General features: G+C 38.7%; 1 protein-coding gene across 3 annotated transcripts in view; it reads left to right on the top strand.

The window, feature by feature from the left end:
• cnbpb (CCHC-type zinc finger, nucleic acid binding protein b) overlaps positions 1-14,098 on the top strand; it is a 28,404-nt gene extending 14,306 nt beyond the window's left edge. For all 3 annotated transcript variants that reach the window (XM_068051812.1, XM_068051814.1, XM_068051811.1), the window contains exons 3-5: positions 2,320-2,382; positions 2,466-2,664; positions 9,542-14,098. In XM_068051812.1, coding sequence (XP_067907913.1) covers positions 2,320-2,382; positions 2,466-2,664; positions 9,542-9,659 — 380 coding nt within the window. In that variant the 3' untranslated portion in view covers positions 9,660-14,098. The remainder of the gene's footprint in view (positions 1-2,319; positions 2,383-2,465; positions 2,665-9,541) is intronic.
• The last annotated feature ends 486 nt before the right edge of the window (positions 14,099-14,584 follow it).

Below are 14,584 nucleotides of genomic sequence, written 5' to 3'. Positions count from 1 at the left end.
TCACAGGTTTGTCAAACATGATTTCCATTTCATAAATCCATGTTGACTCTGCTCAGTTGTATCATTTTCTAAGTGTCCAGTTATCTCGTCCTGTATAATCTAACATTTTCCCTACTAATGTCAAACAAACAGGTCCTATAGTTCAGTTTTCTCTTGTAACCCCACTGTTTAAGAAGGGAGCGTTTGCTACTTTCCAATCTGTAGGAACCCTTCCAGAATCTATAGAATTTTGAAAGATAATCACCAATGCATCTACATCTCTGTAGCCACCTCCTTCAGTACTTTGGGATATAGCTCATCTGGTCCAGGGGATTTATCAACTTTAAATCCAGTTCATTTTTTGAGTGCGACCTCTTTTTTTCAATGGATACAAATTTTTTTCAGTTCCTTTTTTTTTTACAAGTCCCTTGGTTCCCTTGTATTTCTAGGAGATTGTCTTCCTCCATGAAGACAGTCTCAATTGTTTAGTCTGTCATTTCCCCATTCTCCACCACAAATTCTCCTGTTTCTGCCTGTAATGGTCCCATATTTGCCTTCACTTATCTTTTCCTTTTCACATACCTAAAGAAGCTTTTACATTCTGCCTTTGTTACTAGCTAGCTTGTTTTTTTCCCTTTCTTTCAGTTTCTTGGTACTCCTTTGTTGGATTCTAAATTGCTCCAAGCGTTGGGCTTACCACTTTTTTTCTGATCTTACCCAGTCTATATGTAAATTGAAATCACTGCCTCAGGGAGATGGTGTAGTGGTAATGTCACTAGACTAGTAATCCAGAGCCCAGGCTAATGCTCTGGGGGACTTGGGTTTGAATCCCACCATGGTAGATGGTGAAATTTGAATTCAGTTTAATATGCAATTAAAAGCTATTCTAATGGTGACCTTGAAACCATTGTTTGTTGTGAAAACCCATATGGCTCACTAATAAGTAACTGGTAAGTTATTCTACTTATTCCACTGTCTGCCTCCACTGTAATGCAGAAAGAACTGAATACTGGAAGCTGAAAAGGCAAAAAGAGTCAAAGGAGCACTTCCTTCCCCATGTCACTGAACTCCCTCACTCACCAAATTCACAGCTTCATGCTAATTTAAACCCTAGCAATATTAACCTTACCGCTTATAAAGTAGCTATTTGAGGGTTTAAAAAAAACTTTAAGCTTTTACCTTTAATCCTATGTATATCCCAATCATTTATGTTGCTGTCTGTAAAATTTTAAAGTGAAAAGATCAGTGTATTTTACTTGTTCTCAGACAAACACCAGTGTGATTGCTTGATGACATCACTGGACACCAGGCAGCTTTCTTCAAGGTTAGCAGCAAGTGCCATCACTTCACCATTGGCTGTGAAATCGGGCCAGTATTTTTTCTCAAGTTTCTGCTGTAACTAAACTGTTAGAAATAAGCTCCTGGTCAAGAGTGCAAAGAGCTGCTTATCGTGAGGACATGTTGGACGATCCTTTATAAATATGGTTTCCTAGCTCCGTGGCGTCATAACATGGACAGATTCTGTCAAATTCTTTTGTAACTTGGCATTACTCTTTGAAGAAGCCATCAAATACTGAAATGATATTCTAGTTGTGTTTTATGAAGTCAACAGTAATCAAAGTGGTGTTTAATTATTCTGGATTTAAATACTTGGGCGGGGTGGTGGAATTCAAGATGTTAAGGTTGCAAATGGAAAGCTTTTTCACCTTGGCTATCAAAGTCAAGCATACCCAAGTTGGGTAGACTTGCAGGTGGCAAGGAATGTTCCTTCATTATGCTGCAGCTTCAGATGGGTCTTCACTATTTGCATAGTAACTGTCTTTGACACTAATTTGTGGTAATTTTGAAGGCCATGCCCAGCAGAACTGGATTGAGACTACCCAAAATTTTATATAGGAAGCTTACAACTGGCAAACTTACACATGCTCTACCCCCTCTCCAAAATCCAAGGTAAATGGGTCGTGCCACTTCAGTGATCAGGGTCTCCACGTAATAGAAATTGTAAGTATTGAGGTATATCACACTGACATTAAGGATCTGTGATTCAGGAAAATAGTGACCTGGTGCTGGAAATTAACATGGGGATTGTGTGGGGGGGGGGGGGGGGGAGAAACTTAAATGTTGACGTGATTAGAATTACACGTACACAAATTACTGGCTATTTCAAATTCTTTTCAGTATTTTTGAATAACCTGCATTTTTCTTCCAATATTTTCAATATTTAATCTGTCATTAGAATTAGTCATTCAAGTGAAAAATAAATAGCACACATTGTGATATCATGCAGTTTTTTTATTACTGGCTAATGAACTGTTTTAAATCTATACACTCGATTTACAGATATCTGCTATCGCTGCGGTGAATCAGGCCACCTCGCAAAGGATTGTGAGCTCCAGGAAGATGGTAAATATGTAAACATTTTTGTTGGAAATGGGACAAAGTTGCTACTTGTAAACAAAAATAATTTTTATACTGTTGCATTGCAGCCTGCTACAACTGTGGTAAGGGTGGCCACATTGCCAAAGACTGTAAGGAGCCAAAGAAGGAGAGGGAGCAGTGCTGCTACAACTGTGGCAGACCTGGGCATCTGGCCCGTGACTGTGATCATGCTGATGAGCAGAAATGTTATTCTTGTGGAGAATTTGGGCACATTCAGAAGGATTGCACTAAAGTCAAGTGCTATAGGTATGGAGCAAATGACCAGCATTTTTTTTTGTGAACTTTATTCCTGGTGTTGTAAATTCTGTTAGTTACAATTTCTATCTAGTTACAAATGTCTATTGGTTGTTCATGAGCAATATTTCACTTGGACTGATCTATTAGTCTAACTTTTCTGCTGGAAAATAACAGGCCAAGCATGCACTGGACATTCGTGGAGCAGCATTTAATCCATTGTTTGACTACTTCATTTATGTTCCTTTTTTAGTTGACAAAATCACTGCAACTGTCTGTTTGCTGCCTTCATGGCAGACTATATAAACATCACTGCTGTGTAAGTAAGAGTAGTGATGTATTCTGCAGAATTAAGAGTATAAAACCTCATGTTACCAATGGTATTGTCTTTTCCTGTATGAAAATTTTAGGAAAACATTTGGACATTTCAGCAGTTCAGTTAAGTTGGGCAGCTGTATTTTTGTAACATGGGCAATACAGGGATTTTTTTTTTTCTTGCCAGTTCTTTCCCCTCGTCTAATGTCAATATTGACTCTACAAGGCTAAGGTTCTACAAGTGCCTTCCTGAGTTTTGCCTATATGACCATTCCATTATGTGAGCCCCTCAACAGTGTGGCTATTCCAAAAAAAAAAAAGGCATTGTAGCTGAGCCCACTATCTACATGAGTGCACTTAAGGGGCTGTTGCTGGGTAGTAATTGGGAGCATGAGTACTGGCCAGTGTCCCCTCCCACTCCAATTCCTTGGCCTTGGATTGTTGAGGCTACTGTTCACCATTTTGAACTGATGATGAGAAGTTTCTTCTCAGTTGTGAAACTTGGGAATTCTCTACACCAGAGGGCTATGGATTCTCAGTTGTTGAGTATATTGAAGGCTGAAATCATTAGATTTTTGGCTGTTAAGAAATATGGGAAAAGGGCAGGAAGTGAAGTTGAGGTAGATCCACCATTATTTTCTTGAATGGTGGAGCAGACTTGAGGGGCTGCATGACCTACTCCTATATGTTCTTAATGCCATTGTTCGTGTTTCTCTGGTGGAGTGAGCCAGGTCTTGAATCTTCCAGTCTATATGGCTCAGCCAAGGCAACAAAGCCTGACGTGTCCTCAAGCAGTCGTGATCATATGTACACTTGACATTCCAACATTAAGGGAAGTTCTGAGCCAGCAATATCACTTATCAGCCAGAACTTGTGGCTCTAGCATCAAGTTAATGTATAGGACAGAGTAGCTGGTCACCGTTCATTTCAAATTTTCAATTGGAATGGGGGCAGCACTAAATTGAAGTGGGGACTTGGGTGCATCGGACAAGCCAAAGGAAATTAGATTGAAGACTAAAAGTCCAGTACACGTGTGTATATATCTCCTTTTCTGAAAGAATAATGGGTACTAATTTGCTGCACCAGAACACTGCAGGGCCACTTGTAATGTGTTAATAAAAGTATTAAATTGACAAATAACTGAAATGAGATGAACTTCAAACTTGATCATGCATGGTAAAGTATGAGTTTTGAATAATAACACTGAGGTAATCTGCTTTGGCTCAGTGCTTGTCATGAGTTTACCTCAGCTAAATTTTTTTAGGTGTTCAATGTGTCTATTTTTAAAAATAAAACTTGTCTGTTCACACTGCAAAACATAACTTAACTTTTCTCATTAGAAATTTCTGTTAACATTTAGAATGGAAACTACTTAAATAAAATTATCAAACTGTAATTACACTTTCATGCCAGTAGTGTTAATACCTTGGTTAATAGTTTTGACTCCCAGCTGCTTGGCTTATACTGGACAAACTCTTGTACGCCCCTACGTTTCTGCTTCACAAATTGCTATATTTTGCTGTTTAACTATAAATGTATTGCATTCAGTTCTTGATGTGGACTGAATTGCATTAATTTGTAAGATTTGAAATATTTAACACTGGTCAATCTAGTTAGGTTATGTACATCAAAATACTTAGAGAAATGTAATCTGAAATTAAATTTGTTTACAGTTAGTATGTCACTAAACCACAATGTACATTGCTTAGAAATATGTTCAGGGATCCTGGCATCAAATGTAACCTCGGTCATAAATGGAACTAGTCATTAACAGATCAGAAATTGAGAGATTTTTTGTGAAAAATGTAGAACTCACTGCCACATTTGATATTTAAGGGGAGGCTTGGTGCATCAGGGAGAAGGGAATATAGGGAGGCAGGGTGAGAGGAGGCTTGTATGGAACACAAACATTGAAGATCAGTTGAGTTTTTTTGCTGTTGGTTAGGTCACGAAGAATTACACGCAACCTAAGAATTGACTTCTCTTCTCCCACATCTATCAAACCATCAATACATGCGAACATACGAATTGGGAGCAGGAGTTGGCCACTCGGCCCCTTGAGCCTACTCTGCAATTCAACAAGATCATGGCTGATCTGATTGTCACCTCAAGTCCACATTTCTGCCTATCGCTGATAACCTTACACCCTCCTTGCTTATAAAGAATCTGTCTACCTCTGCCTTAAATGTTCAAAGACTCTGTTTCCACTGCCTTTTGCTGAAGAGTTCCAAAGACTCATGACCCTCAGAAAAATAAATTCTTCTCCATTTCTATCTTAAATGGGAAATCCCTTTATTTTTAAAGAATGACTGAGTTCCAGGTTCTCCCACGAGGGGAAACATCCTTTCCACATCCACCCTGTCAAGACCCTCCAGGATCTTGTTTCAATCAAGTCGCCTCTTACGCTAAACTGCAGTAGATGCAAGCCTAGCCTGTCCAATCTTTCCTCATAACCTGCCCATTCCAGGTATTAGTCTAGTAAACCTTCTCTGAATTGCTGTCTCCTTCCTTAAGACCAGTACTGTACACCGTACTCCAGATGTGCTCTCTCCAATTCCCTGTATAACTGAAGCATAACCTACTTTTGTATTCAATTCCCCTCACAGTAAACATTCTATTAGCTTTCCTAATTACTTGCTGGATCTGCATCCTAACCTTTTGCAATTCATGCTCTAGGACACTCAGATCCCTCTGCATCTGAGGTCTGCAATCTCTCGCCATTTTAGATAATCTGCTCTTTTAATCTTCCTGCCAAGGTGGGCAATTTCACATTTTCCTGCATTATACTCCATTTGCTAGATCTTTGCCCACTCAACCTATCTATATCCCTTTGTAGCCTCCTTAGGTCCTCTTCACAACTTTCTTTCCTACCTATCTTTGTGTCATCAGCAAATTTAGCAACGATACCTTCGGTCCCTTCATCTAAGTCATTTATATAATTTGTTAAAAAGTTGAGGTCCCAGCACTGATCCCTGTGGCACACCACTTGTTAGTTGCCAACCAGAAAATGACCCATTTATGCCTATTGTTTCCTGTTAGCCAACCAATCTTCTATCCATGCCAATATGTTGCCTTTTACACTGAGCTTCTATTTTCTGCAGTAACCTTTTGAGGTTCCTTATCAAATGCCTGCTGGAAATCTAAGTACAGTACATCCGGTAGTTCCCCTTTATTAACAGTACATGTTACTGGTTCAAAGAACTCCAATAAATTGGTTAAACATGATTTCCCTTTCACTAAACCATGTTGACGCTGCCTGATTACTTTGAATTTTTCTAAATACCTTGCTATAACATTTTTAATGGCTTCTAACATTTTCCCTAAGTCAGATGTTAAGCTAACTAGCCTGTAGTTTTCTGCTTTCTGTCACTCCCTTTTTGAATAAAGGAGTTACATTTGCTATTTTCCGATCTAATGGAACCTTCCCCAAATCTAAAGAATTTTAGAAAATTAAAACAAACGCAGCAACTATCTCTCTAGCCACTTTTAGGACACTAGGATGAAGTCCATCAGGGCTCGGGGACCAGAAAAGTGTGGGGTAATGCATTTGGGGAGGTCAACTAAAATGACGGAATACACAATAAATAGGAGGATATTGAGGAGTAGAAGTGAGACACCTTGGAGTGCACGTCCACAGGTCCCTGAAGATGGCAGGACAAGTAGACAGAGTGAAGACATGGAATGATTTTCTTTATTGGTCGAGGTATGGAATTCAAAAGCCGGGATGTAATGCTGGAACTATATAAAACGCTGGTTAGGCCACAGTTAAGAGTATTGTGTGCAGTTCTGGTAGTCGCAAAGGACATAATTGCTCTGGAGAGAGTACAGAGGAGATTTACAAGAATGTTGTCAGATCTTGAAAGTTGCAGCTATGAGGAAAAATTGGATGGGCTAAGATTGTTTTCCTTAGAACAGAGGAGGTAGAGGTGTACAAAATTGAGGGGTCTAGATAGGGTCAACAGGAAGGACCTGTTTCCCCTAGCGGAGAGGTCAGTTACCGGGGCACAAATTTAAGGTGATAGAAGGATTAGAGGGGACATGAGAATTTTTCAGCCAGAGGGTGGTGGGAGTCTGGAATTCATTGCTAGGAATGGTGGAGGCAGCAATCCTCAATTCTTTTAAAAGGTACCTGGACATGCAGCTGAAGTGCTGTAACCGGCAAGGTTTTGGGCCAGGTGCTGGAAGGTGGGATTAGATTGGGCTAGTTTTTTTCAGCCGGCACTGACATGATGGGCTGAATTGCTGCCTCCTGCACTGTAATTGTTCTATGGTTCTATGACTTGCCAGCCCACAGCTCCCAACAGTTTGCTCTACCACTTCCCTGATGATTGTAATTGAGTTCCTCCCTCCCTTCCATTTCCTGATTTACAGCTATTTCTGGGATTTTACTTGCATCTTTGTGTATATAGTGAGACTGATACAAAATACCTGTTCAATTCATCTGACATACCATTTCCTGGCACAAAACAAACTACTTTCTACCATTCCATTCAACAGATTCATCTGTTTCCTTTACCAGAATATTGTCACTGGCAAGAGGTTCATCTCGAGAGAAGAATCATGGCCAATATTTCTTAAAAGCTATTCCATTGTATAGTGGATTCCTGGAATAATGCAGCACAGAAGGATACTATTCAAACTCTTGTGCCTGTATTGGCTCTTTGAAAGAGCTGCCTCACTCCCTGCTCATAATAGCCCTGTAGATTTTTTCCCATTAAATATTTATCCAGTTCCCTTTAGAAAATTGTTATTGAGTCTGCTTTCATCACCCTTTTCAGGCAGTGTTCCAGATCATTGAAACTCACTACATAATTTTTTTTCCCTCATGACATCTGATTCTTTTGCCATATTACCTTAAATTTGTATCCTCCGTTTGCTGACCCTTCTATTGTAAACAGTTTATTTTGTCTGTAAACCATTCATGAATCTGAACACCTATCAGATTTCCTTCTCTGCTCTAAGGAGTGAACTCCAGTTGCTTATGTCTCCTCGTAACCCAAGTCTTTAAGCCCTGGGTACCACTCAAGTAGATTTCCTTTGCACCCCCTCGAGGCCTTGACATCCATCCTATTGTGGTGCCCAGAATTGGTCGCAATACTCCCAGCTGGGGCCTAACCAGTGTTTATAAAAGTTCAGTGCAACTTCCTTGCATTTGTGTGCTCTCTATTTATTTATAAAGCCAGCAATCCTATATGCCTTTTTTTAAACTGCCTTCTCAACTTGTCCTGGCATCTTCAGAGACTTGTGTATGTACACCCCCAGCTACACCTGTTCCTGCACCCTATTTAAAATTGTACTACTTAGTTGCTAATCCTTATCTTCCTACCAAAATCAATCACTTTGTACTTGTTAAATTTCTTTTGCTGTGTCTGCCCATTTCAGAATTTTTTAACAAACCTCCGTATTGACTTCCTCAGATTTCAGTCGAACCAGTAATAGACTTTTGATTGTTTTGACATTCAATTAGAAGTGCATTTCTCTCACCATCCTGAGTATAGCATAATTAAGATGATGTGGATCAATCATTTTAATAACTGAATCTTTGAGAAGCTTTAATTGTATGAAACCTATAACATCAATTAAAATCCAAACAGCTGTTTACATGTTAAATATATAGTTGTAATTCTTGCAGTTGACTGCCAACTTAATGAATCTGTTCCATTTATTTAGAAGAAGGATTAAAAATCATTGAGAAAGTAATGGTTGTTTTTTTCCCAGGTGATTGTGTAAAATACTGATTACTAGGTCGGGGTGGAGGTGAAGGTCACTGATTAAATACAGTCCCCTTGCTTGCATCATCCCTGCTTATCCTGGACAGCCTGTATTTGGTAAATGGCACTAACCATTTGCCATTACCATCGGCATCAGCTATAAAGGTCCCACTTAAACCATGTTAAGTGTGCCAACTATTTAGGTCAGTTCAAGCAGTTTTTCATATTTTAACAGTACCATTACCTGTTGAGTCTCTCCAGACAACCAAGTGGCAAAGCCTGCTGAAACTCGAGCTGTGTTTACAGCATATGCTGGTAGTGGTGAAACTGACCAGACTGCTGTATACTTCAGCCCAATTCAGCTCTCCGTAGCAGAATAAGGTGAAAAGTGTCAACCTCTTGAAGCTCATTTGTAGCCAAGAATATATTCCACAATATAGAAAGCTGAGAAATCATCAAATCACCAGCAGCACATTGGGAGTGGGAAGTAAGTTGAGACTTTCTGAAAGAAGCCGCTTCCTGACCACTACTTTGGAGAATCACCTTGGGGGAAAAGAGGGGTGGACCTCTGAACTCAAATACCAGAGCTGATGGCACTTAAATGAGTTGTGTTTTAATTTCTGAAGCGGAGCTCAAATTGGCCTTTCCCGATGCACTAGCTATTCCATATAGTGTAAAATTGCATTGACGTCAACATGCCTGCTATAATGAGGACTGTGGTTGGATCAATCTTGATGCCTTTTCTCTCTGGTTTTTTTTTATTGCATATTTACTTGCGCAGTAATGAACCTAAAATTGAATGTTTATAGCTCAGGGTGCATATTGAAACTTAGTGTGTGAAATTGTCTTGTTTAAAATTGCAGATGTGGTGAAACTGGACATGTCGCCATCAATTGCAGCAAGGCCAGTGAAGTGAACTGCTACCGCTGTGGTGAAGCTGGACATCTTGCACGGGAATGCACGATCGAGGCTACAGCTTAAACCTTACTTTGTCGCCCCTCCTTTTCTGATTGATGGTTGTATTATTTCCTCTGAATCCTCTTCACTGGCCAGTGATTGGCAGATAGAGGCTAGTCCCAGGCCAGTGAGCTTTACTCAAAATGTAAAAGGAGGAAAGGGGTGGAAATTGACTTTCTGCATTTAACTACAAATGTTTATGTTTAGTTTGGTAGAGGTGTTATGTATAATGCTTTGTAAAAGAACCCCCTTTCCATGCCACTGGTGTATAGGGATTAATGAGTGGGAAGAGATGAGTCAGATCAGTGACCCTCTGGGTCTGGAAGTGATTCTGCGGGAGGAAACCAAACCTGGAAGTGTCTGAAAACTTCCACATGTGATTTCTTGAAGTGTTGGCTTTGAATTGTTTGATCTTGGGAGCAGTTCATCTTGTAAACCAACATCTGTATCAGGGCCCTACGTACAGTAAACAGCAAGTGGGAGTAAACAGAAAACAAATGAGCAAACCTGTCCACAGCTGAAAAGTACAGGTTTTTTTTTTTTTTAAAAGCATCATAGGAGTAACCAACTTACAGTAGCTGAAACCCGAGTCAGTATCGGAGATACAGATGTTCAAGCAGAGGTTTGAATAAATTTTTGAATGTAGTTTAGCATCTATTATACCCATTATGAAATACCACAACAAACATAACAAACAGAATTGGAACTACACAGCAGTTGAATGTGTTTTCACAGAAATCAAGATGTTATTTTTGTATAATACAATTAGACTACTGTAAAGAATCATTTGCTTGAAATCAGTTTTTTTAAGACAGAAGGTAAAAGCAACTGAAGTCTTAGAACTATAGAAATGTAATTTTAAACTATCAATAAAGCTGGAGGAGGAAGGGGAAAGCTTGTCTGAGTGATTTTTGATTTTTGGCAACATTCAGCTCGCAATTTCTGTAGCTGATTTGCTTTTCATTTTGGGGGGGAGTGGGTGGAGCAGGGGAGAAAAGTACCACATTAGTTTCATACTTGCATGCGGATGTACACTGCACTCCTGGTAAGTCAAAAATATGTTAATGCTGATTGAAATGAGAACTGGTAACTGACAGAAGTTCCACTGGGTTCAGATTAGTTTTAGCTGCTTTGTGGCTTCATAGGAGTTTACAAATGGATTGAATTATTTCCTTTATGGCAAGTACTGATGTTTACTGCTCTTAGAAGAAGGAATTGGGAAACATTTAAGGGGTTGTGGGGAGTGTGATTACCAAAGGAAAAGCTGAAGAGATCGCTTTTGCGAATCTTGAGTTTTTCTGTTTAATAACCACTAGTAAGTAGAGACTTCAGTAACTTGGTTAAATGAGGGGATACAAAGTTGGGCAGCAGTGTAAAGTTGAAGAATTCAGAAAGGTAAATTTTAAGATGAAATCAAAATCTGCTTTGCATGCAAAGAAACAAGCCAGTAGCTTCATGATCTGGATTCAGCTTGGAGGCCTCAAACCTGTAATACTGATTCAACAGAGTTCTCCAAACTGATTGGAAAAGCTGCTTTTGATTGTCCACATTGTGTATAATTTCTGTTTTAATTTTAACTGGTAGAATTGCAGATTCCATATAGAAAGTTGAACAAAATTGAGGAAAATGCAGATTGTATAGTCATTGACCAGATCAGCAAAAACTGCTACAGGTGCAAAATTGGAAGTGGTAGAGTAGCAAAAGTACGCAATTATTTAAGTAATTGAGTACAAGTCAAGGGGTATGGCAATATTTTGAGTACAGTGAGCAGCTTGGCTTCTTAAAATGCTAGCATTACTTCTGCTTTGTATTCTCAAGAAATATGTAAGCATTGTTTGAAGGCTATTTCCAAAGTTATAAATCTTTTTGTTCCATGCTGCTTCATTGTGGTTCTGGTAACAGGCAGATCCTTTGAAATAGTCATGGTTTGCCATTTGGGGTGCTTTCATCTTCATCTAGGAGGCAGGAATAGATTGTGCTGCCCTTAATATCTTTTGTAGCTAATAGGCTGGCCTTGGAAAAATTAAGTTCAGCCAGCTGCCTTTAGATGAATGGATGTGAACAGGAATTGGGTGAACGCACATACCCATGGCATGAGTGCAAACTTTTGGAACCTTGGATTGTTACAAGTTCTATGCTAGCTTAAAAATATCAAGTCAAAGTAAAGCTCAAATCATATTGTCTCTGAAATAATATGTGCATAACCACTGGCTGCAGTATATGTGGGAGACTTCTAAATAACAATCCCTATTAACTTCAGTACTCTACCTACTGACGAGAGCCCTGTTGCCCATTGTTTCCAAATTGCCCAATACTTCAGTTTATGGGACTGGAATAATTTCTACAAACCTTTTCATTTTGATACTGTTTTGAACAACTTCAGCATTGTTCCTAAATGAGCATGAGTTTTTTTTGTTTCCTAGTTTTTTTCCCTTTATAGATACTTAAATTTGAATCTTTAATGGATATTGACTATGGTTGGATTATTTTAAACAAATTGTTAAGCACCAGTCCTTTTTTTTTCCCTGCTGGCTGTGGGTCGCTTTGTCTTTTTTTAAAGATTGAAACTAGGCATTTCTTGAATTTTACTGAATCTGTCTGCTGAAGACTAGGCAAGCTACTCTGCTAACCTGAGACGTATCTTACCAATTGTTTGAAGAAACCTAATCATACATTGAGTATGAAAAGTATATATGCTTACATTTTTTTAAAGACATTTCTCTTCCCCACCCCAATGCCAAAGTTTTGGTGGGCCTAGTTCTCACTCTATAGAGGTAACTCTTCAGACTAGAATCGACATTCAGGATTGCAAGCCTTAATTGTATTTAAGTAGTGAATGTTGATCTCAATAAGGAACTGGCTTAGAAAACTTAACCCAAAAGAAGGGAGTCAAATTATTAGAAACATAGGCGTTAACTTTGTGGTACTGGCATAATTTGCCCACCTCCCTTTTTCCATTGCTTAGTATCTCTACCCCAAAGTTTTAAAGAAAATCCTATATGGCTTCCCTTAGATCTGCATTGCTTGCACAGCAGTTACCCAATGCTTGGAGTTTAAATCATTGTCTCAACTAAATGAAGTGTTCAGTAGGTTCTTTTTATTTTTGGATAACTCATGATTGATATTTGGATGCAAGTACCAGGAGCAGAAAGAATACTGATTGTGGATGTCCATAACAGCCAACTGGAAGGAAGCTCACTAGATATGTTAACCAAGTAAACCTCTTGCAATTGAGAACCAATTTTCTTTTAAGCATAATGGGATAGAATCTGGAAATTGTATTGAAGGTGACCAGTTGGGCTTGTACTAGTGCTAGATTTTCAGTGGAAGTTGTGGTCTAATTCTGTTTTCCTACCCTTTCCCTATATTTCAGTCCATTTAAATAATTCAATTCCCTTTTAAATTGTGCTACGCCTCTTTAACCACTTGCTAAAGTATGTAACTGTATCAAAAATGTACAACCTTTTTGTTCAGTCTATGACTGTTACCAGTTTGCAAACAATTGGAAGTATCAATTTAATCTAAACTCTTTCATAACCTTGATAAACCTCTTTTTAATCCCCCATTACCTTTTCTATGCCAGTGGGAAATTTATTGATAAATTCCTTTTCAATTAATCCTGGTTTACGGGGTCTTGGACAAGAAGTATGAGTGGAAGCAAATCTCTCCTGTAACCAGCTAAAAGATTGCTAATCAAGTCCAAGGGAATTCAGTAGCAGACTTAATGGGGCCTGCAAATGAGGTTTACCTTTAGCCTAAATTTTCAAGTGGTTGGAATTTGTATGCTTCCAATAGATTGAAAATGATTTGAAAATGTAACAATGCTTTCTTGCTGTTTAGCCACTGGAAGAATTAAATGCTCAACTGTTGCAATAATGAAAATATTTGTATTCTGAGAAATATCAAGGAGTTTTCATTGGCTATTTGAACAGATATTGATCATGGAAGTCTATGTATGTGATAAAGATGAACATTTATTACGATGTAGGCAGAGGTGGAATGGGTAGGAATGATCTATGCAAGAGTAATGCAAAATGTGCAAAACCTAAATTTGTTTTTCTTTTTGGGGGCGGGGTGGGGGGGTGGTGGCAGGGGTGGGAGAAGAGGTGAAGTGTTGGTGTGAAGCGGTGTCATTTCCCAATAGTTACTTCCATGGAGGGAAGTGTAATGTTTTCAGCTAGATTATTGAGGTTGTTAATTTGGTACATGGAAATTTTGTGGATAAATTGAGCAAAATGAGTGATAATATTGAAATTGGGAATGTAGATATGCATTTAATAAGTGAAGCAGCCTTTGGGAGCTAACCACTGCATGAGATTCAGCCCAGGTTTGAGGTTAATCCCACTAATGTCAGCTTGTGTTTTTTTTTTTTTTGCAAAGGCAGAAAGAAAATGTACCATGTTTTGTAATGTGATTCATATATTGTGGGCAAGTTGCAAATAAAAGTACTGTGGTATACAGTTGATAGTGCTTTGGTGACAGGATGAATAGAATTACACAAGGCCCTCTTACATTTTTTTTTTACAGATTATCCACATGAAGTGAGCTCAAACAATCTAAATTGAGGTATTTGGAATAACTCAATTTAAAATATTGTGAATAAATGCAAACTAATATGTAGGAACTAAACACTAATTTGATAAAAGATGGGAAGTTAAACTTTCTCTGTGTTCTGCCAAGATTATAGTTGCAGATATTAACTGCAAATACAGTGGAAAAACAAAAGGATTTGGTTTTGAATAATGTCTGTTTCTGGATCTGCACCTGTGCACTGTGACAACGGAATTACACTTCAGGCTTTTAAAACCAATCTCCCTAGTTCTGTCTTGACCTGACTCCCACTAGTGCATTTCTCAACAATGAGAGCATGCCAGGAGTAGTTCCAGGCCAACCCAGTGCAGTTGCAAAACATAGATGCTAAACCGTAGAAATAGTGTGTGATAGAGCAA

Source organism: Heterodontus francisci, chromosome 19 (assembly GCF_036365525.1).
Source record: "Heterodontus francisci isolate sHetFra1 chromosome 19, sHetFra1.hap1, whole genome shotgun sequence".
Lineage (NCBI taxonomy): Eukaryota > Metazoa > Chordata > Chondrichthyes > Heterodontiformes > Heterodontidae > Heterodontus > Heterodontus francisci.
Note: the sequence above shows the minus strand (reverse complement) of the source record. Positions and strands in the feature narration are given on the sequence as shown.